Below are 25,839 nucleotides of genomic sequence, written 5' to 3' on the forward strand. Positions count from 1 at the left end.
TGAGACATTGTAGTATCATGATGCTCCAGAGAGAATACTTTCCTTTCCTACCGACTATAGACATGACCCCTCATGGACCGATTGACCCGCCCACCCTCGAAGCCGAAGCTCCACCGGGTTGGTGGGAACAGAGCGCGAAAGGGTTGTTCGAAGCAGCCGCGCATCTAGCAAGTATTCTTCAAGAGGCTTCAGAATGCGGCGTGGCAGTTATGACGCCCTTTGCTGGATTTTGCGCTTTTTCCTCATGCTATATCAATCTTTATGGATTCAGATTCCCACGTATTACTTGCGGTTATGGGACAAGAGCTGAAGAGCTGATGAACTCGAGCATTGAATATCTCAAAAAGTTTCGTGAGGTCTGGGACCTCGGTGATGGTTGGGTGAGTAATACTGACAGTAAAGCCTTTGGCGCTCTCAGATATTAAGATAAAACTAACATGTGCCAGCTCAAAACCATTCAGAACGGCTCGTTGATGTATCAAAGAGCAACTTCGGACATCCAGAAGTATCGTGGCCGGTCTCGCTTCGACTTCAGCGTCCTGCATCAATCCGTACATGAGTTTCGAGTTGTCGACAGGTCAGCACAGCATTTAGAGGAGATCAACAACGCTGAAAGAAGTGTGACCAGCACTGCAGAGGGAGATGTCTTGACTGAGAAGCAGCAAAACAACAGCAGCAGTATCAACGCCCAGGCATTGCTAGACGCCACTGGTACCATAGATGACCAAGGGCTTTGGCCCAACTGGTGGTCTATGCTAGAAGATGTTGATACTTCAGAGCTATTCACATTGACTTGACTGTATTCGAGAGGGGCTGAACGTTGTTGACTAAACATAAAAACGCTGTACAAGTATAATCATGCCGAACACAGGCTCCTGTTTGATGGTGTCGTCTAATCATACCCTCCTTAGAGCGTTTCCGCCTCAATTTCTTCAACTGATTCCCGGAAAACTTTGCAAATCTCCATCAGTTGCTCATCTGTGGTGGTGAATGGAGGCGCAAGCAACACGTGGTCACCTCTGGAGCCATCCACTGTGCCAGCGCCAGGATACACTGCCACTCCCTTTTCGAAGGCTCGTTCTTGGACACGAAGTCCAAAACGGGTCTTGGGGTTGAAAGTCTCCTTGGTGTCTCGATCTTTAACAAACTCTACTCCCCAGAACAATCCCCTGCCTCTGATATCACCAACTGATCGGCAATTGATCAACTCATTGCGCAGCATAACCTCGAGGTGCTTACCCAAATTTGCGCAGCGAGCCACAAGATTGTCACGCTTCACAATCTGTTGAACGGCCAAAGCAGCGGCGCAGGCAATAGGGTGAGCCTGGTATGTGTGTCCGTGGTTGAATGCGTTGGAGCCCTGTCTCAAAACAGTGACCACCTTTTCGTGCATCAAAACACCCGCAATGGGCCCGTATCCTCCTCCCAATCCCTTTGCGACTGTGACAATGTCGGGCACAACGCCTTCTTGTTCAAAGGCAAAAAAGGTTCCAGTGCGCCCGGTGCCACACATGACTTCGTCGAGAATAAGAAGAGCGCCATGCTTGTCGCAAATTTGTCGAACGCCGGCGAGATAGCCGACAGGCGGCGCCACGCATCCTGCGGTGGCACCAACCATGGTCTCTGCGGTAAAGGCGATGACCTTTTCTGGCCCAATGCGCTGAAATTCCGCTTCGATTTCTGCGAGGAGCCGAGCTGTATACTCGTCTTCGGTTTCGTCTCTGCGTTGGTATTGGTAGGCATATGCTGGAGACACGTAAGAGACGTGGGGGTAGCTGAAGCCTTCGTAAGGGACTTTTCTTGCGGCAACAGTGGAAATTGACATTGTCGCCATAGTGTTGCCGTGGTATGCTTGTCGTCTGCCAATAAAGTGCAATCTCTGAGGTTGCCCCTTTTCAAAGTGGTATTGGCGAGCCAGCTTCAACGCCGACTCAACAGCCTCGCTTCCACTACAGACGAAGAATGCTTTTTCCAGGCCGTGAGGGTTTCCATCAAGGATCAAATTGGCTAGTTCTTCAGCAGGCTCCGTGGTGTATGCCTGGGTATGGACGTAACTAACTTTCCGAGCCTGGTCGGTGATGGCTTGGATGACTTCTTCGTTGCCGTGTCCAATCAACGCAACGGCAGCGCCGCCACAAGCATCAATGATCTTTTGGCCGTTGGTCAGATTTAGATAGATTCCACTGGCTGATTCGACCATCGACGGGTGTTGGATCAAAGAACGGTGCATCAACCGACCTTCATTCCCTTTGGATTTCACGTTGACGGGGTTCTGGCCAGCAGTGGCCGATGAAACAAGCTCGTCGTCTCTTGCGGGAGCCATGATTGCAATGGGCTTGTAAGAATGAGAAAACTTTCCGAATTATTGCTGCCAGAAAAAAACAATCCTGTTTAAGAAAATGGGAAACATAAACGTTCGAGTAACATAGATATACTCTCTGCACTCGGCGCTAGTGTTTAAAACCGAGAGGCATCGGGATCGACATTACCCGGACACGGAGCATGGCCGGTCATCAAGTCGGGGTTCTTGATCAGAACTATTGGGCAGATTGCTGAGAGATCCGCTAGAAGCCCAGTGGAATCAACTAATGCGGAAAGAAAATGTTACATCGGATCTGAATCAAACCCGAGACCCGAAAGCCGACTTTCAACATACAATTTCCTAGAATCGAGATCACATAAACTGCGACCACCGTGAAACAGAGAAGAACTTCCCATTGTAGCCTGAGATCAAATTAATCTTGAAGAAGTCCTTGCTGCATTTTCGCCATGGATCCCGAAAAAGGTATCGCGGATCCCGCCTCCCCCGACGCAATGCCTGCCTTAAGGCAAGATGGACATGACACAGACCATTCGAGCGACGATCCCTCGAACATTCCGGTCGTGAAATCAGAAGAACAAACATACGATGACCGAAAAGCTTGGATCACGGTTGCGGCCTCGTCTTTGACAATGTTTGTCTATCTTGGAGTCATCTACTCCTGGGGCATCATGCAAGTCAGGCTAGTCGAGACGACCGGTTCAAGTTTAACAACCCTGACATTTGTTGGCTCCTTGGCAACCTCGTTCATGATTTGCTTCAGCATCGTTTCGGACAAGATTGTTTGTCGGATTGGTTACCGACTCGCTGCATTGGTTGGCGGTGTCTTTATGGGACTTGGAGAGGTCCTCGCAAGCTTCACGACCCATCATGTTGTCGCTTTATTCTTTTTGCACGGCCTAGTTTTTGGCCTTGGTGGTGGACTTTGTGTGTTTGTGAGTACTTCGACCTTCTATTATACTACCAATCTGGCTTTTCCCCCCACAGTCCTGTGCCCTAAGTTGTTGACTTTTTACCTTACCTACAGTCTGCCTCAACTGCTCCGATGAACCTATTCAAGAGACACAAAGCATTGGCAATGGGATTCGTATTTGGCGGTGGCAGCTTGGGTTCTGCCGTAATGAGCGTCGCCACCAACTTTCTTGTGAAGGGCCTCGATGTTGCCTGGACATTTCGTATCCTCGGTTTCATCCTCTGGGGTGTGTCAATACCCGCCTCGTACTTCCTGCCGAAAAGAAATGTTTCTGGCAAGAATGTCTCTCGTCAACTTCAATGGTAGGCACAGTAATATAAAAATCTGAGATAACTATAAACTGACAGATCTAGGTATCGCTTCAAGCAACCACGCTTCCTCTTGCTCGTGGGTGGGACGGTTCTGGCTTGTTTCCCTCTGTTCATCCCGCCCTACTTCATACCGATCTTCTCGAGATCGATGGGCTACTCAAAAGAGATTGGAATCATAATTCTCGCAGCGTGGAATCTGGCGTCTACTTTGGGACGCATCATGGCTGGTTGGGTTGCCGATACACTGCTAGGTCCAGTTGAGAGCCTTGCAATCTGCATGCTCTTCATGAGTTTAAGCTCTCTCATTGTTTGGCCCCTGTCATCGTCCATCGGCATCTTTGCGGTCTACCTAATTTTCAACGGCATCGGCTGCGGAGCATTTTTCAGCCTGACGCCCATTGCTGTTAGCGCAACATTCGGTGGTGACAACACTCTCAGCATCATTCCCGTAGTCTGGACCACATGGTTTTGCGGTTTTTTCTTCGTAAGTCCTGTACCCCCCGCTGTTTAGGCTACTTTATTGATCAGATTCAGGGTACACCGATAGCTTCCGGACTATACTCTCTCTCGGGAGACGTCAACGGTCTAGAAAGTTTCAGACCCGCTGCGTATTACGCCGGTGCTATGGCTATGGCGGGGTTTGCCTGCGTGCTGGGAATACAGTTCACTCGCACAAAAGAAAGAACGGCAAAAGCCTAGAACTTCTAATCAAGAGAAATCAAAACGAAGATATAGCCATAGTTTAATGGGATCGCTTATTGACGAGACACTTCCAGTACCAGGACCGTGCCAACCGCAAATTTGTTCACAGGTTCGCAAAATATCCGTGATGGTTAGGACTCAGCCGTAGAGCACCAAGGCTTGATTATTGAGAGATATACCATTCCAGTCTGACTGAAAATCGTGAACATGATAACTAGGTAGGCGTCAGCAACCGGGGTAAAAGGAATTATTCATTGGCGGATTTTGCGCGTTCAATGCCAATTTCGTGATGCGGGGAAATACCTCGTTGACTGGTGGGTTTTGTTTGTTTCGATCGACATCTGGGTACAACGTCACATCAAGCCCTTCCCCGAACCTAAGGATCCGCTTGGCAACACCCTCGGCCCATCATTTTACATGTAACGCATATTGGAGGAGCGTATCGGCGCTGTTGAAACATCCAAGGGGCGGTGGTGCGGGAGAGGGATCTTTCGCCCTGCTCCACCTGCCACAATGCTTGGCGCACATCAAAGGTCAGCTAACTCTGATAAGATTCGGCCCAATGATGGCCCTTTTAGGATCTTCAACTGCCCCTATGATACAAATTAATATGAAAAAATGACACAAAAAATCATGCGTCTAGTTCGGGAAATGGGTCTTCGTCCGAAGCTTGAGACTTATGTGTTGGTGGTATAAGTTATCCACTGCCCCATCGCTCAACTCCGGGGGCCTTATGGTTCTATAGAAATTATCTGGAAAAGTGCAGTCTTTTGTTATTCTAATGTTTAATATGAAGTTGCTTTCATTCCTCTTTGTTCTTCTCCAAGGTTCCCTGGTGGTTCATGGCGACGTCGTAGAGAGACAAGTTGCCGGTTGTCTCGCCTCTGCTCCCGGGTTCGCTTCTCTTAACGGCGGCACCACTGGTGGCGCAGGCGGCACTGAAGTGACTGTCACAACCCAGGCTGAATTAGAAAAGTACGCTGTCGCATCTGGAAAGTATGTGATCAAGGTTAACGGCCGAATTACCATCAACCCTCTTGGGAAGGAGATCAAGGTCACTAGTGATAAGACGATTATTGGACTGGGCGACTCTGGCGAGCTCTACCGGGGTAAGTTCTCAACTAAACATGCGATAACAAATTTCACAATTTAACGGGATTTCGAAGGCGGTCTGGGCCTGAATGGAGTCAACAATGTCATCATTCGAAACTTGAAGATCGGGCACACGAACTTGAACGACGGCGTTGAGAACGACCGCGACGGTATCCAGGCCGACACCAGCAGAAACGTCTGGATCGATCATTGTCTTTTTGAGGACGGCGGCGATGGCCTGCTTGACCTCAGGAAGGATACCACTTTTTTCACAGTCTCGAACAACATTTTCCGCAATCACGACAAGAACTTCGGTATCGGCTGGACAGAAAATGTTTCGGCCTGTGGCACTATCAGCCACAACTGGTTCGACAAAACCAATCAACGAAATCCCTCCGCAGATAATCTGGCCCAGGTTCACTTGTACAACAACTACCTCTTTGAAATTACGTCCTACGGCCACTATGCTCGTGGCAGCACTAATGCGCGTGTCGAAAACGTCTTTTTCGAGAACACCAAGAATCCATTGACCAAGGACTCTACGGCCGTTCTCAACGCTTCTGGCAACACATACAAAAGGTGTACTGGGACTATTGCAGTTAATTCTGGTATCTCTTTCGACCCAAAGAGCTATTACACTTACACGCTTACTCCGACTGCAGACGTACCTGCTTACGTCAAAGCCAATGCCGGCCCTAAGTCGTCGGTTTGCTTCTGAACCGAATTTGAAGAAAAGTGCATGGGGATCACTCGCGAATTTCTATTTCTTAGGTAGAGTGCAGAGTTAGTAGTTATGTGACAGGTTGCTGAGTGTAGTTCGTCGATGGAATCCGGTGGCAGTTTTTAGATGCCAAACATCATGAAACATTCATTTTCTCTCCGCCACGATGCTATCTTGCCTTTTGACACTGTCCAGCTCGTATCCGGTTGTACACTCCTCGCTGTCGTGCTCTTCGCCATGGCACACCAACTACTATAGCCAACCAGAGAGAGGCGGACACGACAATAATGAGACTCACAACAGTAGGAGCGAAATGGGGAACAAAGACCTGTACATTTGAGCACACAAGTCTCCCTCCTAACATCGACAGAGGAGGTCAAATTTGGATTGCCGCATGCAAAAGTCATCAAATCTCCTACTGCCATTAGTTCTATTTGAAAAGGGAAGCACATTGCTCTTAGGATTCAAGATTGCCTCACATGACACTTGTTCCGTCGTCAATCGCCACGTCATTCTGATCAATCTTTTTTCTCTTGGTCTGCTGACATTTTCATTTAGAGATGTATGGATGGGATTACTGCAGTGTCGTCGAAATTAGCGTCGGGGTAAATGCCAGCGGTGGGGATAGGGACGGTGTAACATCGACGGAAAATTTTGATCCACCTCTTCCTTCCTTCCATCTTCCCTCAAATATAGATTGCGACACCCTCGAAAAAGGAGCAATCTGTGACTAGTCCAATTGAGTCAACTCTCAAGCATCATGGCGGGTCATATGCGATACAGCCAAGCCATTAGCCAACGCGACCCGTCAATGGCAAACCACTAGTAATCGTCTTTCTTGGCCGCAAGACATTTTGTACTTAAACAGGACTTCAGCTTGTTAGTATCTAGATAAAGTTTTATTACTAGATACACACAGACCATAAAAATTTCAGATCATAAACATCATGAAGCTCCTCAAACTTTTCTCGATCCTGGTTGCTTTGGCGGGTAATGTCTTGGCTGCTTCCCGAACTTCCCCGCCCTCTGGGTCTATTGTGGTTGCTAAGTCTGGCGGCCAATACACATCTGTAAGGGTCACTGTCATGGATTCAAGCGATATATTCGGAACCGGGCTTCGTTTCTCTCAGTGTTCACGCTAACTAAATGATCTTGTAGCTCCAAGCTGCCGTTAACTCCATTTCAACGAGTTCCACTGAAACTAGCATAATATTCATCCAGCCAGGAACTTACTCAGGACAGGTTTCAATCCCCAACTTGAAGGGAAAGCTAGTTATCTACGCCTACACTACCAATGACCAGGACTATTCCAAGAACCAGGTCACCCTGACCAACACGTTATCAGCTGCTGATGCTGGAAGCAACGACCTCTCTGCTACCCTGCGCGTTGCCACAAGCTATTTTAGTCTTTACAACGTCAACCTTATAAACGGATACGGCAAGGGCTCGCAGGCTTTGGCTGTTTCTGCTAACGGTCAGTACCAAGCATACTACGGCTGCAGCTTCGTTGGGTACCAGGACACCATCTACACGAACAAGCCCCACCAGGTCTACAAGAACAGTTACATCGAGGGTGCTACTGATTTCATCTTCGGCAACGATGGAAACGCCTGGTTTGAGAAATGCATAATCGCCATCAACGGCGCCGGATATATCACCGCTAGCGGTCGTGATAGTGCTGACGCCTATTGGTACGTTATAAACAAGGCGAAGATCGCTGCCAAGTCAGGCGCTGGTGTCTTAAAAGAATCTACGGTTCTCGGTCGCCCTTGGAGGGAGTATGCGCGTGTGGTTGTGCAAAACTCGGAATTGAGTGATGTTGTCAAACCCGTCGGATGGTCTGCATGGGGAACTAACCCAACTGCAAACGTCTACTATGCTGAATTCGGCAATACTGGAACAGGCGCGAGCGGCACTCGTGTGAGCTGGGCGAAGAAGCTGTCAAGTGCTGTGTCCATCGACACTATCTTGCCTGGGTGGACCTCTTGGGTTGACGTAGGCTACTGGAACTCTTCTTGAACCTCCTTAAGGTCAATTAAGGATGGCAATGTATTGAAAGGCAGCAGTGAGAGGTTGAACATGATTAAGTCAGAAGATGAGACATACTTATGCCTCAACCAACCATGACACTATCATCTTTACTTTGACGAATTATCTTCTGCCGCTCGCATGCTGCTCAGCAGCTTGAAACTACCTCGTGGGTATCAAACAAAGCCTTACCCGCCTCTTGATCAATGCCATCGTGAAACCCCTTGCGATCGTCCACAATACGATTCAGTATGCGCGGGTTTACCGAGCGGCATGAAGTCTGGTACGACAGAGAGTTTTTCTGGCGGAAGGGCATCAGAAAAGTACGGGGAATACCATAAGTTGTGATGGCGTAGTCAAAGAATTCAATTTTAATAAGAGAACATTCTTCTTATTGACTAATCAGATCTATAGACTTTCTATATCGTGTCCCGTCCACATCTGCTCATCTGTCTCATGAGTATCCTACAAAAGTAACTAATGGTGAGCTTTCCCTGGCCTCTGGAGGTCTGTCATTGGCACAAGATCCGTCTCATCACTGTCACTGTAGGACACTGTGAACGTTTTTTGGAACTTGATGTGCTGGTTGTCTGCATCATGAACTGAATTACTCCTGTCCACTGTGACGACGCCGATGGTGTGTGGTTGGTCTCGTAACGTTTTTGATCTGACGTCACTACCGTACTGTTGATAGTACTGTCGTCCTTTGCTCCGGAGTGTTGATCCAGACAAGGCCGGGAAAATCTTCACAAGAATCATTCGGATAGAGGGCAGACATGCGCACATGATGCCCACACAGATCTCAATTGTACTCCATATGCTGACGTCAATGAAGTCCATCGTAGCGTTATGCCCTTTTGCAAAGTTGACAAGAGATTGTAAGCGGATAATGCTCACGACAGTCACACTTGAGAATATTAGCTGACACTCGACTTGCAATAGATAGCAGATAAACTTACAATGTGCCGACGATGAACATCAACGCCACGCCGACCTTCTTCTTCCAGTGCAGCTTCAAAGCTCTCAGTTGCCACAATGGAATGGCCAGCATCCAAAGATCCAACGCGATGCTGATTGAGGCATTCGACCAACTGACAGCATTGGCATCTGCACAACTGCCTTCGTGTAGTCCATCCCACTTCGTCCAGAAGTAGTGAATAGGTTTACACTGGAAGATAGCCGTGATGACAAAGGCAGAACCCCATACAATGATAAAGATCGTCGTGGCCCAGAGCACGCGCTGTACCTCTCTGGCAGGGAAAATCCGCATGTAAAAAAATATGATTGCAAGCTTCACCAGCGTCACCTGTAGAAAGTACAGCCATGCCATGATGTAAAAATAGAAGAGGACGTTGGTGATTTGTTGGGGCTCCAATGTCCAGATATCCTTTCCCAAGCCATTCGCGGTCGTTCCATGGACAGTGATGACGGCACTTGGCATGGCTGCGATCAATGTCGCCATGACGAACCAATCATCCCAACCAACATCGAGGCCGGCGAAGAAAACCTTATAGGCGAAACGACTCAAGACGCAAATCGCTGCCATGATGGCCATAGTGTTGGAAAGGATCACGTATCCTTGGGCTCGGTTCTCCACTGGGGCACCACAGTTGGTAAGACTCGCATTCTTGGTAGCTACGTGTTATTGCAGGTCAGACGCCAAAGTTCTTCGCATTCGTAAGAGGGTCATGCCTACAGAGAGCCTCCGGTATGGTGCAGCTTGCTGACACGCAAAGAGTTACGTTAAGTTGAAACTGCTCATTGGTGCAGATGCAAGTTTGGTTCGTGGGAGCACAGAGGCCACCACCAAGAGCACCAGCGATACATTTTGACTGGAGAGGGACATACCGTTAGTCAAAGCCTCTTGCTTCACGTCACTTGAGCTGGTTGTGTTGATGTACTGAAGACTCCAAAAGGGAATTAAGGGAGAACTTACGGCACAGGCCGGGTAGCTAGGTTTGTAGGATGCTGTCTCCTGCGCCTGTACGGCAACGAGGACGCCAAGGACCAACACTAACACAAGGTGAAGGAAGGGTGCCATGTTGTTTTGCAGGCAGTTCCGTCTTAAGGTTTCCAGTGATCCGGATGATCACCTCTTCATAAATGATGTCGACAGATTTTTGCATGAAGACTTTCCCGCCCCTTGTGTGGTAGTCAGCAAAGTGCCAGGACTTTCGCCATCATTGCAAAAATTCTAGGGCGGCGCTAGTTTCTCCCTTGCTCCGGTCGATGATACACTATTGCTTCAACCAAAGGTTTCTGGTGCACGGCCGGACACTGATGATAGTCTCCGGAGAGGGGCTGTATCAGCACTCTAACAGGGCTAGTATGGTTTCTAGCCAGAGTCTGTACCACGAGCTGGCTGTTGGAGTTGGGGGCTCCAAGCTTGGCCCCTTCTTGGCAGACCCAAACGGGAGCCAGCCCCGATCAAGCCAAGAGCTCCTGCAGGAAAGGCGCAGTAACGATGCAACGAGGATCCAAAATCACCGGCGGCACAGCACCGCATAAGTCCTGAATCCCGGAAATTAGTACTCTACCAAGTCTTGGGTTGAACCGTTGGAGAATACTCTGCAGCACGTGGCATTCACATCGTTCTTCGACAGCGCTGGACCGAAGTCCATAGCTGCATTGATCGTGGCTGGATGTGTCCGTGCCTGTGTTCGCACCAGACCAATAATTTTCGTTGTGGTTGATTTAGTCATTAGTTCCCCAAACAAGTCCTAATCAATTTCAACCACCTCCAGATCTACGCCAGTGTGGGATAGCATGGAAACAGGAATGGAGACAAAATCGGGTCAACAACCCCGCGTAGGGATTAACACTGGGCTTGCCGGGGCCATCCGGTGCCTCATCTGATCTCCCCGACTGCATCCTATTTAACCCTATCTTTCATAACCTATGTGATGCGCGTGGCAATCGGATGTCGCACTCCGTAATAGGAAGCTCTCCAACATTGCTCCGATAAGTGGGTGTCATTGAACGTGTATTTCCGAAGGTCCCCATACTCCAAGCTTCCGTCGGTCCAATTCCGGGCATCCAGCCGGCAGTCTATCGATCAGCAACGGTTAGTTGCTGCTGCTCCCTAATATCTCACATACTATCAATGGATACGCAGGCGAAGATGTGGAGTTCGGGTCTACTGCAGGCTGAAGTGCTTCCGTATAACCCTCATGCTTTTCAGGGGCGGTGGAATACGCGCATGAGCTAGGCCCATAGATGCGAGGGATATATGAGTTGCAGAGACAGTCACACTTTTTGTGGTTGGGACCTGGCTTGTCACCCCTCCATTCTTTTACCTCCTTTGGCTACTTGTCCAACTCAAGTCATCATTATGAGGATCTCTTATCTGGCCGTGGCCACCGCCTTGGCTACCCTCACTTCAGCCGCCGCCGCTCCCAAGCAACAGTGCCATTGCTTGCCTGGCGATAGTTGCTGGCCGTCGACTGCGTCTTGGGATAAGTTGAACGCTACTGTCAGCGGAAGTCTAGTTGCCACCGTCCCCATTGGTTCGCCTTGCCATGATCCTACCTATGATGCGGCCGCCTGCGCTGCGCTGCAGTCATCCTGGGCGAACCCCTTGACCCAGTTTGTCTCCCATTCCTACTACATCTAAGAGGCATAGTATTGACGGTGTTTTAGTATCCCCTCCTCATCCTCTGTGATGCAATCGTACTTCGCCAACCAGTCCTGCGACCCCTTCACTGACAGAGCTATCCCTTGCACTCTCGGCAACTATGTTAGCTATGCTGTCGATGTCCGCTGCACTGCAGATGTTAGCAACGCTCTCAAGTTTGCTAAGGCTAACAACCTTCGTGTCGTTGTCCGCAACACTGGCCATGAGTAAGTCACAAATGGCTATTAGCCGACCTTGTATATCTCTGCAAAGTTGCAAATTCAGGCTGACTGTGAATTCTATAGCTTCCTTGGCCGATCTACAGGTGCTGGTGCTCTGGCGATTTGGACCAATCACCTCAAGACCATCGATTTCACCACCTGGTCTGACAAGTACTACTCCGGTCCGGCCGTGAACGTGGGTGCCGGTGTCCTCGGATACGAAATTCTCGAAGCAGCCCATGCCAAGGGGCTCAGTGTGGTGACTGGCGAGTGTGCTACCGTCGGTCTTGCTGGAGGCTTTATTCAAGGTGGAGGTCACAGTGCTCTGTCTACCGAATTTGGTCTCGGGGCTGATCAGACGCTTGCCTTCCAAGTCGTCACCGCGGATGGCAAGACCGTCGTGGCTTCGCCTTCTCAAAACGCTGATCTTTACTGGGCTCTCAGTGGTGGCGGTGGGGGCACTTTCGGTGTCGTGACTGGTGTCACCGTCCGCGCCTACAAGGCGGAGACTGTTGGCGGAGCGGCCTTCCAGCTGCTTGCTGCGACGACCACGCCTGAGAAGTACAACGCTGCCATCTCCAAGTTCCATGAGCTGTTACCCAATATGACGGACCACGGCGCCTTCACTGTCTTCCTACACAACTCCCAGTTCTTCGTTGTCCGTCCTATGACTGTTTGGAACTCGACTGCCGCTTACGTTCGAGACGTTGTTCTCGCCCCATTCACCAGAGCGCTAGAAGAGATCGGTATCACCTTGCCAGTCGCTTATAGTGAGCTCTCGTACCGCGATCATTACGACCGTTACATGGGTCCTCTCCCTCAGGGTAACCTCGAGGTGACTCGTTACCAGTTCGGTGGACGCTTGATCCCCCGCGAGGTCATCGAGAACAACAGTGAAGAGTACCAAGAGGTCGTCAGGAACCTTACTGCCAACGGCGTTCTCCTCGCCGGCAGCACCGGTCAGTATAAAAAGCCGGTCGGTGCCCCTGACAACTCGGTTCACCCCGCGTGGCGCAATGCCGTCATGCAGCTCCAGCTGATCACCAACTGGGATAACGCGGCGTCGTGGGACGACATGGAGGCCGCGCAAAGACGCATGACGGAGGAATTCATGCCTCTGATCCAGTCCGTGACGCCGGGAAGCGGTTCTTATATGAATGAGGCCGACTTCAGACAGCCGGATTGGCAAAACGCCTTCTTTGGTGACAACTACGCAAAGTTGCTATCCATCAAGAAGAAGTGGGATCCTGAATCGCTTTTCTACGTGCTCAAGGGCGTGGGCAGCGAGGCGTGGAATGTCGCACCTAATGGGCAGATGTGCCGTGCTTAAGTCATGTACCACAATATCTAACAACAATTACCTTCATCCAGTCGCAATGGTTACAAGCTGCGAGACAATTCTGCGTGATGCATTGTGCGTTTGAAAGTTTGATGCATCGGTGGAAACAATGGCCTTGAAGCTCACATTCAATGACGATGACTCCTACCCTACAAAGTGCACTTGAAAACCCATGTGAATCGCTTATAATTACCAGATATTTACTCGGGGACGCCAAAAGCTTTAGGTGGCAGTCTCCTCACGTGCAACAAATCGCGCATCAAGACCTTCCTGTTGTACCACCCGCCAAACGATCAAATCAGCGCTAAGTCGTGGTGGAGAGTTAGTCCACCCACGTGCATCAACGAACCAAAGCCGCAACACCAAGCAAGTAACGTGAGATTCAGGTACCTTACTTTTCAAGTGACGCATCCCTTCGTAATCAAACGAATTGCGCCGCACTCGGAAAAGGAGCATCACGAGCAATCTCTGCAGCACAAGCGCTGTCCATCCTGTCTTGATTAAACCTTTCAAAAAGCCGGCCTTATCCTCAAGGCCCGCCAAACAATGTCTGTTTCAGAGGCCCTTTATTCCGCTTTAGGTCGCGAAACGAGATCGATCAGACTCTTGAAATTTCACCCCCGAAACAAAATGATGTTTTTCGTTGTACCTTGACAGACCATTCACTTGATGGCGCGCCCCCTTTTATTGCGGTATCATATGTCTGGGGAGCCCCGGAACCATCTGACGAGATCGCGGTCAATGGCGTGACGTTCAAGATTCGGAAAAACCTCTGGCATGCCCTTGAGCAGTTGGTGCATATTGCAACCAGTGAAGACAATTGCATATTGGAGCAGAAGAAGTCGAACACTAAGCTGCCACAGTATTTCTGGATCGACGCGATTTGCATCAATCAAAATGACACCTCTGAGCGTGGCCACCAAGTCGGCCTCATGAAAGACATATTCTCGACAGCTCACCTTGTCATTGCTTGGATCGGATTGGAGGAAGGCAACATCGACCTTTTGTTCGACTACCTGCGTGATTTAAAACACACAGCTCGACGCGAAAGAAACCATTACCTACGCTCTCAGAAGAGAAAATTCTCCTTCAAAGATGCGAAGTGGTTTGTTTCGCGGCCTTACTGGTCCAGGATCTGGATCGTACAAGAATTCACTTTGGCAAGGGAGCTATGGGTATTGTGCGGGTCGTCCGCCATCTCCTGGGCGTCTTTGCAACAGTTTAGGCCCTTTGGCATTTCGCGACAGACAAATTTGGGATTCAAGCACTTGTCAAAACAAGAACATCACCACAGTGTTGAAAAGCACGTCGAAAGTTGCAGGGAGTTGTCGAAACTGCGGAGGTCCTGGCAGACTGACCCCAAACGTCTGTCGTTCACGGACAAAGAGCCCGGTTTTGGTGCGCGACCACGCCTCACCAGGCTTTTGGCTTTCTCAAAAGACTATCACTGTACAGACCCTAGAGATCGAGTCTATGGTCTCCTAGGGTTGACAGAGACTGACGGCGAGGACCGTATCCCTGCCGACTACGATATCACACCTTTTCAGCTCTATCATCGCGTCATGTTTCATCTCAAGCAACAAGGGCAAACTTTTCAGTCTCAGGTCTTCCGTGAACGGCTTGCCCAAGGACTCCAGATTTTCGACCACAATGATCTTCCCAGATCCAATTTTGTCTATGAAGCTGCGGCCAGCCGTTGTGTGAGAAAATTGTTCTCCACAGAATCTAACATATGGCGAAATCAGTTTTTGAACGATATTACAGATCACCTCGAACTAGAAAGCAACCGAGATGATCCACACGAATTTCACAATTGGATTAAATACCACTTCCGGTCATTTCCCTCGGATCAGGACCCAGCAACCTGGAATCAGTTTGAGGATGCTGTGAAATTGGCCCTTCAAATTACCGAGAAAGCGAAGGAACGACGTTGAAGCGCTGCCAATGCTGATAGCTTGTCTTCGGAGAGGGAGGACTGTTCCATCCTAATTTTCCGGTACTTGCGTTACTGGTTCTATCAGCACCGACAAATCTGGCATGCATCCGAGACCTTGTGGGAATTTCAAAGAATTTTATTTGCATACAGAGCATTTGGCGAGGACAATAATTAAAACTTTGGTACACAAGTGGCCCTAAGTGCCATAACGAACTAATCTGGAGAATCTCATGCCCCAATCGCGTCGAGCTCGAATATTATTTTATTTAGCCGTTTTGTTAACTCTAAGTCACCAGCACATTGAGCACGACGCTTTCGCATTTGTCCCTTCCTGGAGGACTCAGGCTTACAACTCTCAGAAATTTCATGAGAACCTGCAGTGTGCCAACTTTGAGGTGTTCAGTTTCAGAGCAGCTGTTTTATGACTACTCTGTAGGCTTTCTTCAAGTGGGCAAGATACTTAAGCGTGTCTCTATCCTAAACCGGTCAACAAAGTTATGTAACTTAACTCACTCAGTGGCCCAAGGCACATTCGCTGAAGCACTGTTGGGCTTAGAGGTTGGCGGTCATGACTTACGAGAACTACCAAAGATTAATGGTCTCCGTCTTTGGAAAGCGTAATATGTTTCGGTTGTCCCGGCCGTCTTCTGACTTCAGGGTTTGCAACAAATTTAATTAGCTGCTCCTCCACTGGAATTCGTCACTGGAATCACACAACAGTCTTCATTGTAATTTGAGATATCTAGGTTGGCTCCCTTATCAATACAGGCTTGCAGCAGCATAGCCACTCCAGATCGATATGTTGCAACTGTCTTGTTCATTATGTCATATACGGTCATGGCCACCTCTATTCAACGGCGCCAAACAATGCTAGACTCCCATGCTTGAACACAACATTCAGCGGCTGCTTTATGCCGAACCGTCTCCAAAAATCTCCTATAGTTCCCAACTCTTATCTCTCTCTGTCACATGCTCATCCGGTGTATTGACAATGAGGAGGCAAACACGTTCCTTTTTGGTCTTCGTTAGCAAAATCACTAAGCTTTGTACGATAAACTTACAGTTTCCAAAACCTTCAACACTCCAGTAGTGAAGGAAGACAGCAGGGTACTGCTATGAGAATCTGTGTCCTCTAGTTCCTTCTGCAGGGTCGAATGCTTGATTGGCCCTTCTTTGATATTTTCGGTCATTGTGAAATTGGTTGAATCCGTGTGTGAGCTCGAAACGTCGGTGGTATTCTTCTCGTCCAAGGTCAAACACCCGCCTGAGCTCATGATAGCGACTTGACCATCAGGATTTACCCCTGAGACCCCACCATTGTTTGCTAATTGAAATTGGATCCCTTCCTGTGAGTGAATTTGAGCTTTGACTCCTGCCGATGTGAGCCGTGATCCACAGTGAGCCTCCATGTCTTGCACAACAACACCTTGATCTGTATGACTGTGTATAGATGTTGCGCTATGAATTTGAATAGGGTGTTGGTTCCACGCCGTCGAGACTCCGACCTCTTGTAGCGTGTCCGTATCTCCGTTGATAAGATCGAGTGACGATGGTTGAGACCATTCAAATATGCCCATCCCGTGAAACGGGCTGCGTCTTGCTCCCGAACGTTGCATTCTGCTCCTTCGCTCATCTTTTGCCGGTTTCAATACTCTTCCCTTGGTTGCACGATCTGACGAAAGGTTGTCGGGGCCTTCGGACTTCCAAGTCATCAGAATACATATGAGCCCCTTTGGCCTGAAAAGCTCATGATTCGTCTTCTCGATGAACTTGTTCATTACTGTGCTATGTTGGATTTTGCTCATAGTCTCGACGGCCATGCTGACTGCCATTGAGATGAAATAGTCGTGATGCGTATTGAAGCACAAATTTGTGAACCCGGTAAAGTCGACAGCTTGAGCACCTGGTTTGAGCTGGGCTATCCTGTTGAGTTGGTTGATAAAATTTGAGAATGATTTCTCATTGACGCCGGCATTCCGTAAAGACGACGAATAATTGCAGACGAATCCTCGCGTGCGGTTCGTAATCCTTCGTTGGTGAATCAATACGGGGTATGGCAACCGGACGAAAGCCATATCGCCGGGCAACGGTGCCGCTGGTGTTGGGGTGAGAGTGTAAGCCTCGGCCTCGTGTTGCCGTAGGACTTCAAGATACTGTTTTAGCTCCCCGGTGCGTTCTGGACATTGATGTCCTCGTCTTTTGACAGTCTTCAATTTTTCCTCCTCGGAGTGTGGTCCGTTAACTTTGCTGTCCCAAACGAGACCTTCGTGCGGTGATTTGCGTTTGTCCCTATGATGTCGATAGCTCGTGGATGCCAATCCGCTTCCGCTCGCCACACGCTGCGCAAGTTGAAGCTGAAGATTCCGGATGACTTCTGCGGGAGACTTCTGTTTTGGGGGTGTCGGTCTGCTGTTCAGATTGTTTGACATGGTCAAGACTACTGACACAGAACCCATTGCGAACAGAAGTGCCGTTGACTCTCATGAAGATCGCGATTGTGTACCAAACTTTATCGAGGGAGACATGGAGAAAGCAATTGGAGTTTTGATGGATTCTGCGTCAAGAAGACGTCGGAGTTTGGGTAGGTGAAAAGAACCAATCATCCAATGCATGTAACGAGAGGCGTCTTCAGACATGTCGAACCACGTTTTGTTCTCATCTTAGCTCACGTGCGTAGACGAGTCCGATGGTCGCACAAGGAGTGCATATGCGCAAGCGTGTGCGAATGCGAAAAGGGGCCCGGGCTTCCACCCCGTTTCGGCTGCTGACAAAAGTTGAGACGAAACTGCCTGCAAAGGAAACAGGTGGCTCTGAAAATTGGTTATCTTTGTTAATTTGTGACTAGGGTATTGAATTAAGCTGCATCAAATCCTTCGACGCGCCAGGGTCCGAAGCGCTATGTTAACGACCAAGCTCAACCCCACTACTGTGGGCAGAAAAGGCGGCAGCCGCATATGCTCGAGTCTGTACATCATCGGAGATCATACCACGTCACCTAAGGAGATCTGGTTCAGAAGCTCTTCAGCAGTCTTCTCCACCACGGAAGCCTGTTCAAATCGAGTTCGCCGGTCTCAATCTCTTGAGGCTCATCCAGATCTCTACGCCGACCGGAGAGTAAATCGATTTCGTTCGCTCGCCAAAAATGAGTCTTGAACCAGAATTTGTATCCAAACCAGATAATTGGGAACAAGGGCAGAAGGATGTAGGCGTCGACAAACGATCCGGCGTCGAAAGGCGCCAGAGTCGTCCAGCCCTGCACGATGGCCAAAAAAATGTTGGCTGCCAGGCCAAAATAAGCGTTCCAAGGATACCATAGTGATACGAACGGAAGAGAGCTTTCAGCATGCCCCTGAGCTTTCCACGCCTGCCGAAAACGGATGTGAATGAAAGAGATGGACCCCCAGACGAGGAAAGTCGAGACACCGCTGAGGTTCACGATGTAAGAGTACGCCTTACTCGCGCCCGTGCTGATGTTCATCATAGACAACGCACCACAAAGATTGGTGAAAACAATGGCCGGAATAGGCACACCGCGGCCGTCAGTCTTACCCAGAATCTTGGGTGCCTTTCCATCCTGTCCCATATACAGGAGGGTGCGAGAGCCAATGAATATGGATGAGTTAACAGCCGATAAGCATGTTATGGCAATGAAGGCGTTAATAAGGTGCACACCACCCACCCATCCGGCGTTTTGTATGGCAACGGTCATAGGGCTTTTGACAGCCCGAGACCCTCCATTGACAAGCTCATCGGCATTTGCGGGACAGGTAAGACCGAAGAAGAAAGCAGAGCCCATGTAGATGAAAATGATCCGCCAGAAGACCTGACGAATGGCAAGCGGCACAGCGACGCGCGGGTTTTTGGTCTCGGTGGCCGCAACGGCGACGGACTCTACTCCAGCATAAAAGGTTGAGCAGAAAACGAACACTTTTGCAACGCCGCGAAAACCATCGGTAAAAGCGCCAGGGTCATGCCAGTATCGAAAACCGAGGGCGTCTTTCCCAGGTATCCCTCCAGCAGCATAGCTAAGCGATAGTCAGAAGGAGACGGAGGGCCAGAGTTCGTTGATACTGACATGATGGAGAAAAGAAAGTAGGCTACCAAGCCTATGAGCTTCAAAAGAGCCAACCAGAACTCGGCCTCTCCAAAAGCCTCGATCCCAAGTAGTTGGAACCCGAGGAAAACCGTCTAAGATGCTATTAGCCAGCCCGCCCTTGTCAAGAGTTATCAGAGCAGCATACCCAGAAAATCAGGAAGTATCCCCACAGAGGCACCTTGTCACTCCAAAAGACGAAGATGCTGGATAACACATTATACTCGTTGGCCAAAACGCACATCCAAATGATAAAATAGTTCCATCCAAGAGCGACTCCGAAGCCCTTGTCAACGAAGCGATCTGCTAGTCCCGTGAAGGCACCCCCAGTGGGATACAGCGTGGTAAGCTCGCCGAGGCTCTGCATGATGCTGAAAGCAATGATGCCAATGACGCCAAACCCGATGAGCAAAGCCGCCGGACCACCATTAGAGAGCGCACCTCCAGCGCCGATCAACAGGCCTGGTCCGATGATGCCTGCCAAGGCCATCATGCTGAGATGCCGCGTCTTCAGGCCTCGCTTGACGCCGCTGTGTGGGTCGAAGGCGGAGAAGTCGGCATCGGTCGAGTTTGATCCTTCCCCATATACGGCGCGGATGCCTGTGTCCTCGATGACGGGGACGTCATCATCCTTATCGTAGGCTCTATAATGCGACATCGTGACGCTGGAGCGAGGAACGAAGGAGCGGATTGTGTGGATTTCTGAACGGATAAGGCCTTTCGATTAATCCTTTCAGCAATCTCCTACCAATCACCTCAATGTTCAAGATCAGACTGGGAGACTCTGATGTTGTTGGTTCGTTGGTTGGTTGGTTGGGAAAAGGAAATTTTAAAACATCTCGAGGCAATGGACCCAGTAGACCGGGCTGAGACCCTCATACATGCATTAACGCGAAATAAGAGTTGTGCCAGGATAGTTAGTAAAATCTTGCAGTGCGCTTTTTTGTTCCTAAAAGCGTTCAGAGTGGCAGGTTTGTGATGGCGGACTTGCGCCGCGCAATCGCGTCATTGCATGTCGATGCCTTGCGAAGGACTCCAATTGGACGCCGGCGGGGCCCCAGTTGTTTGAGACCCGCTCAGCTTCCGGTCTACTGCGGAGGAGACCCCGTAGTTGCCCACGATCCATCCTCGTTTGGGGAATTTTCATTGGAAGTTGACATCAAATACTAATATTGCGATTAGGCTGGCTCACGAGGAAGTCTAAATTTTTAAGATGAATACTGTTCTCAGAAGGCGTCCTGACAGTTGAAACAGTGACACATCTCTTGAAAACCTTGACATACGTTTACGTGCATATTCTTCTCAAATTGAAACCAAGGAGTCATGGTCAAGAAACCCGTATAAATATGAATACATATATCAAGCGGAAGCTTGGAAACTACAACATTACAAGTGAATGTCTGAGGTGTGCTATATAGCTGTGAGTTTTGCTTGCACTGAGGCCAGAGTAATCCTCATCTCCTACGAATGCCCAAATGGCAATGGCCATTGGTTACCGAAACTCAAATGGGAGAATGGAATCGCAATCAGCGGGTCGACGAAAGGATCCATTTCCGCACAAGCCAATTGATGGATTAGTTCGCCCGCTTATTCATAGCTTCGGCTGCGGTTCGCGCCTGTCCACGTTAAACTATGAGCTCGTTATCCATCCCGTAAAACAAGAACGAAGGTCAGTAAACGAGGATATAGAATAAGAAAGAACAAAGTTTTCTCTGCTGTTTGCATTTTCCCAATTAATAAATTGTTCACATTGAGTACAGTTGTATCTTTTGATGGGGAAATAAGTAAATACTGTAACTGACAATGTCCGGGAAAGCAATAAGCTCAAATAAGCTAATTCCTGAGAACCTTGGTTGTGAATGCAATTCAAAATCTTTTGAAGACGAAGATCACACACTAGATTCTGTTCCAAACACGATTTGGGCCGCCGCAGATGCACCCTTATTACAGGAAGACTTTCGGCAGTACTGCGAGCCACAAGAGCATCGTGAGAACACAAAACATGACGATCTTTGATTTATGGCAGCCGGCGATAGCTTGATTGATGAAACTGGTTCTGATCAGGAGATTTCAAAATCTTTGTATGGGGATAGAGAGAGGTAAAAGGACGTAGGACGACAGGTGTTCATCACATAAGACCACTTCTATATATAGTTATTCCCATGCTTAACATACCTTCTGTGCCGTTCTTGTTGAACTCAGCGAATGTACCGAAGTACTCACCCCTAAGCCGGTAGGGTGCCGATTATTCACAAGAACATGTTTGAAGGCCTGGGTGGGAACTTATTCAAAGACACCGAGGACATCCTGAGTCCTTATTTCTTGACTTAGGTCCAGCGCAGGAAGTTCTGTAACCAGGATATCTTGGTCGGTCAACTTCTCATCACCCATGAGTGTCAGGAGGTTGCGAACGAGAGTTACAGATTGCACTGCGAGGCATCGAGAAAAACAGCCGATCGTGCCATTCATCAACAAGCGCTAAGTTAGGGACTATACGTGCGTGGACGCTGGCTTGCATGTCAGATTGCCACGCTTCACGCCAGTGTACTCGGTGATACATAATGCAAAGGACCCATATCCAAACGCGAGCTGTATTAATCATTCTTCGCCGATTGACTCGTATTCAAAAGCTTGTGTGATTCTCATAATGCTGACAAGATCCCCCTTTGAACATAGCGGTGAATATCGTGATTTAGATATAGACAGATCCCATTGGTCCTTGTTAGTTTATCATTGGGAACCAACCCATAACTGGATGAACTCCGAAGTACCATCCCAAGCGGGTCATCTCGAATATTTTGAGCATCTTACAACGTTGAAGTCAGATAGTTACTCCGTAACGACCCAACAGACCCTTTGGTGGGTCGCAACTCGTTCCCCATCTTGGATTGAACAACCCCTACATTTCTCTACGAGGGAATCAACTATAAACTTCAATCACCACATTTCAAGCGACCTCGCCGATCACTTCAATTTGGATCGTCATTTTCTGATGGTAAGCTAACCGGCCGTACCCATCGCGGAACTATTGCCAGACTTGGACATCAAAAACGATGTTTTCAGACGGGTCTCCGTCTTCGCGCGTTAGCTTATCGTATTGTAGCTTTTCGTTCCAGGGTCTTGAGGGGTAAGCCCACTAACAGGCTGCGACGACACCAACAACACTGTTGCTCCATAATTACTCCAGCAAAAGGCCGACAATGATTGCGCAAGTGTCTGGTCTGGCCTGGTCCGCAGGATTAGCCCCAACAAAGCTATTGTCAGTGTAAGCGTATGTTTCGAAATTGCAAAGCCGATCTTCACACCGGTAAGTCGTGGGCAAAGTCTAAGGATGATGTGAGGTGGATTTATTGGTTTATTCTACGCTAGATGTATGGAGAACGTTCAAAATCCACAAGATCCGCACCCTTTACAGTTTAGACAGCTTTATCTCTTGTTACATCGTGAGCGCTTAAATGCAGAGGAATGGGGGGGCTTCTCAGCTCATGCCTTCGTAATGTACATGGACTGCGCATTGCAGTACGCCTTAAGACCGCCAGCACCGTATTCGTATCCAACGCCGCTCTGCTTGTGACCGCCGAAAGGCGCGTTGTACTGCAGCTCCAAGTGAGTGTTGATCCAGACGTTGCCGGCCTTGAGCTTCTTTGCAATGCGCTGCGCCTTCTCGAGATCCTTGGACCAGACTGAAGCGCCGAGACCCATGAGGGTGTCGTTGGCGCGGTGAATAACATCCTTCTCGTCGCTCCACTTCAGGACGGGAAAGACGGGACCTGGGATACCCCATGTTAGTCTGGGTGGGGTCTTTTATTTGCAGCGGGTAAAAGGGGAATGAGAAATGGAGGGGGTGATTGAGTTTTCAGGTGCATGAACATCACTTACCAAAAGGCTCCTCCACGACAATCCTAGAGTTGTCGGGCGGGTTGTCGATAATCGTGGGCGTGATGAAGTAGCCCTTGCCGTTGGAAGCAGGCGCCGTGGATCCGGCGGCGATCTTGAGCTTCTGCTCCTCGATGTCCTTGAGAAGCTCCTTGACACGTTCGAATTGCATTTGGTTCTGAACAGGGCCCAGGACCGTGCCTTCTTGTTGACCGTCACCGACAGGCAGGTTCTTGACAACGTTGGCCATTTCGGCGACAAGCTCGTCATAAATGGCCTCGTGGATGTAGATACGCTTGATAGCAACGCAGACCTAATTGTAACCGTTAGCAAATTATATTCAAGGGACTTCCTCAAGCAACCATAAAAACGCACTTGTCCAGAGTTGTACAAAGCAAGCATTGCAATCTAGTAAGTATTAGCACGAGCTGCATACGGTTGAGCATGAGTGTAGACTGACCTTGGGCGCAACAGCCTTAACATCTACGTCGGGAAGCACGACAGCTGCGTCGTTTCCACCACTGCGAGTTCATGAATCAGTCTCAACGTCCACAAGCCTGACGCCGTTGTAACTTCACTTACAGCTCCAAAGTAACACGCTTGAGGGTCTTGCTGCAGCTCTCCATCACACGCTTTCCGGTCGCGGTTGAGCCAGTGAAGCTGACCTTGTCGACACCAGGGTGGGAGGTCAACCAGGGGCCAAGGTTGTCATCACCACTGAGCACCTGGAAGACACCAGGAGGAAAAAACTGCTGAGCAAGCTCGACGAGCTTCAGGCCGCAGTAAGGAGTGAAGGGACTTTAAGAATGTTAGTTTGTGACCTAAGCAGTGCGGCTATTCCGAGCTTACGAGGGCTTGAGGATGAAGGCATTTCCGGTGACTAGGCCAGGACCGATCTTGCCGCAGGCTATGTTTTCGTATTAGTACATTGCTTGCGTCATAAGTATAGTCGGAAGACTCGTACCAAGAAGGATAGGGACTGTTAAACGTTAGCAACCTCATCCAGTGCGAATCTCGGAACGAATGGTGACTTACAGTTCCAAGGGACAATGCCGACGGCGACACCTTGGTTGAGAGTCAGTCCTGTGTCTGCCAACCTAGATGGAGGGCTTATTATACGAACCCAACGGCGTGTATCTTGTAATGACCCGGCGGTCTGGGTTGTTGTCCAGAACCTCTTCAGGGAAGGGCAGGTTGGACATTCCCTTGAAATGCTTGACGGCTTCGCCGAGCTCGAACTGTGCGAATTGGAGCTGTCCGGGCGCGTTGCGCGTTAACTTGACTGAAGCCAAAAATGCTTGTCTTTCTCAATAACTTACAGGCTTACCCTGCTCCTTGGTGAGCATCAGCGCAAACTCCTCCGCATGCGCCTCCAGGGCTTCACCGAATTTCGCGATAGCCTTCTGGCGCTCTTCATACGGTGTCTCAGCCCAGGCCTCCTGGGCTTTCTTCGCAGCCTGCACAGCTCTGTCGACATCCTCGGGGGTGGAAACAGGGACTTCAGGGTTGGCCTCGAGTGTAGAAGGGTTTACGCTGTGTCTGGTCTTGCTAGTCGTCTCGAGCTTTCCGTCGATGACATTGTAGAATTTTGTCCAGTCCAGCTTGGACGTGCCGTTCGTAGCCATGATGGAGAAGTGTTTGTTTGGCAGAGGCGGAAAGTTACGCTGCGGTCCGGACGTGATATGGGAGTATTAAGATTGGACGCTGGTACCTGGCACACGAAGATCGGGTGAAGAAAGAGCAGGGAGAAGAAGAAGTAGATGAGGGAACGGATATGCGAAAGCGACCCTGCCTTGTGTTTCTTTACACTTCCTTCCTCGCCCCCTGGCTAAGAGGGGTCAACAATTGCTCACAAAAGAGACAGCGAACCAGTGGAGGACGTGGAGAGAGAGCAGGGCTCAATACAAGGATTACATAGCTTCAACCGAGGTGTGTCGTCCGCACCCCACCGTCGATACCACGAGAGCCGTTGACGATTGACATAGACTATTCGCAGAATGGAGTCTGGCTCCGCGGGAAGCGGGGCACAAGGGAAAGTCCATTGCTGTTTTGGGTAGCTCACCGATGGAGACCCCCCTTAGTCGTTCTGCTGTTAGACTGCCCTGTCCCACTGCGTGCCTTATTGCAACACTCTTGTCTCCCCCGCGCCGCACCAACAAGTTACAACACACAGCCAGCCAAGCTAAGACGGGGCCGGCATTGAAACGCGGATGAGCTGATCGGCTAAGGATGAGGTACGTACCTTTTTCTGACGAATTCCATTCCTAAACGCTGCTGTCAATGCTGACACAGACTGTGCTTCTGCTGCGCGATCCGGTGCCGTGGAAGCCAAAGTTGGAGAAAAGACGAAGGTCTCGGCAGGGTGCCGCCCCCGCCTCCTCCACATTCAACGATTTTGTTCTCAATCCATCATGTTTCTTAGCTGTAAAGTTCTGACTCGACCAGAACCTGCACCGTGTTGCGTCACCTAGCTTGCCTCATGCTGGTTTTAGTGCCTCCTGCAAGGTTGTCATGCATGCAGATTCAGGCCGAGTCAACCATTGCAGCTGCTGGTTGGTTAACGTTGGTTCTCCGGCTCAGCGCCGGCATGGAAAACTACCTCTGCCTTTGCTTC

At 49.5% G+C, this 25,839-nt stretch overlaps 8 protein-coding genes across 8 annotated transcripts; 4 read left to right on the forward strand and 4 right to left on the reverse strand.

Moving 5' to 3' along the window:
* Window positions 1-317: 317 nt before the first annotated feature.
* On the forward strand, window positions 318-797 carry ColSpa_00517 (uncharacterized protein; the record flags this gene model as incomplete). The annotated part of the gene is made up of 2 exons (XM_049266729.1): window positions 318-380; window positions 447-797. The coding sequence occupies 2 exons, from the start codon at window positions 318-320 to the stop codon at window positions 795-797; spliced, it is 414 nt and encodes a 137-aa protein (XP_049122686.1).
* A 110-nt stretch (window positions 798-907) lies between these two features.
* ColSpa_00518 (putative aminotransferase) lies at window positions 908-2,323 on the reverse strand (the record flags this gene model as incomplete). Its single annotated transcript, XM_049266730.1, has 1 exon — window positions 908-2,323. The coding sequence occupies one exon, from the start codon at window positions 2,321-2,323 to the stop codon at window positions 908-910; it is 1,416 nt and encodes a 471-aa protein (XP_049122687.1).
* Window positions 2,324-5,096: 2,773 nt separating this feature from the next.
* On the forward strand, window positions 5,097-6,116 carry ColSpa_00519 (pectate trisaccharide-lyase; the record flags this gene model as incomplete). The annotated part of the gene is made up of 2 exons (XM_049266731.1): window positions 5,097-5,415; window positions 5,473-6,116. The coding sequence occupies 2 exons, from the start codon at window positions 5,097-5,099 to the stop codon at window positions 6,114-6,116; spliced, it is 963 nt and encodes a 320-aa protein (XP_049122688.1).
* Window positions 6,117-7,066: 950 nt separating this feature from the next.
* ColSpa_00520 (pectinesterase) lies at window positions 7,067-8,138 on the forward strand (the record flags this gene model as incomplete). Its single annotated transcript, XM_049266732.1, has 2 exons — window positions 7,067-7,189; window positions 7,278-8,138. 2 exons carry the CDS (start codon window positions 7,067-7,069, stop codon window positions 8,136-8,138), a joined length of 984 nt encoding a protein of 327 aa, XP_049122689.1.
* Window positions 8,139-9,102: 964 nt separating this feature from the next.
* ColSpa_00521 (satratoxin biosynthesis SC1 cluster protein 4) lies at window positions 9,103-9,702 on the reverse strand (the record flags this gene model as incomplete). Its single annotated transcript, XM_049266733.1, has 1 exon — window positions 9,103-9,702. One exon carries the CDS (start codon window positions 9,700-9,702, stop codon window positions 9,103-9,105), a length of 600 nt encoding a protein of 199 aa, XP_049122690.1.
* A 2,106-nt stretch (window positions 9,703-11,808) lies between these two features.
* ColSpa_00522 (FAD-linked oxidoreductase ZEB1) lies at window positions 11,809-13,311 on the forward strand (the record flags this gene model as incomplete). Its single annotated transcript, XM_049266734.1, has 2 exons — window positions 11,809-11,987; window positions 12,066-13,311. 2 exons carry the CDS (start codon window positions 11,809-11,811, stop codon window positions 13,309-13,311), a joined length of 1,425 nt encoding a protein of 474 aa, XP_049122691.1.
* Window positions 13,312-18,266: 4,955 nt separating this feature from the next.
* On the reverse strand, window positions 18,267-20,007 carry ColSpa_00523 (general amino acid permease AGP3; the record flags this gene model as incomplete). Its single annotated transcript, XM_049266735.1, has 3 exons — window positions 18,267-19,281; window positions 19,332-19,444; window positions 19,498-20,007. The coding sequence occupies 3 exons, from the start codon at window positions 20,005-20,007 to the stop codon at window positions 18,267-18,269; spliced, it is 1,638 nt and encodes a 545-aa protein (XP_049122692.1).
* Window positions 20,008-22,832: 2,825 nt separating this feature from the next.
* ColSpa_00524 (putative aldehyde dehydrogenase fus7) lies at window positions 22,833-24,850 on the reverse strand (the record flags this gene model as incomplete). Its single annotated transcript, XM_049266736.1, has 7 exons — window positions 22,833-23,119; window positions 23,229-23,538; window positions 23,686-23,746; window positions 23,808-24,023; window positions 24,075-24,132; window positions 24,349-24,507; window positions 24,553-24,850. 7 exons carry the CDS (start codon window positions 24,848-24,850, stop codon window positions 22,833-22,835), a joined length of 1,389 nt encoding a protein of 462 aa, XP_049122693.1.
* Between the last annotated feature and the right edge of the window lie 989 nt (window positions 24,851-25,839).

The sequence above is a fragment of the Colletotrichum spaethianum genome, assembly GCF_022836535.1.
Source record: "Colletotrichum spaethianum MAFF 239500 DNA, contig01, whole genome shotgun sequence".
NCBI lineage: Eukaryota > Fungi > Ascomycota > Sordariomycetes > Glomerellales > Glomerellaceae > Colletotrichum > Colletotrichum spaethianum.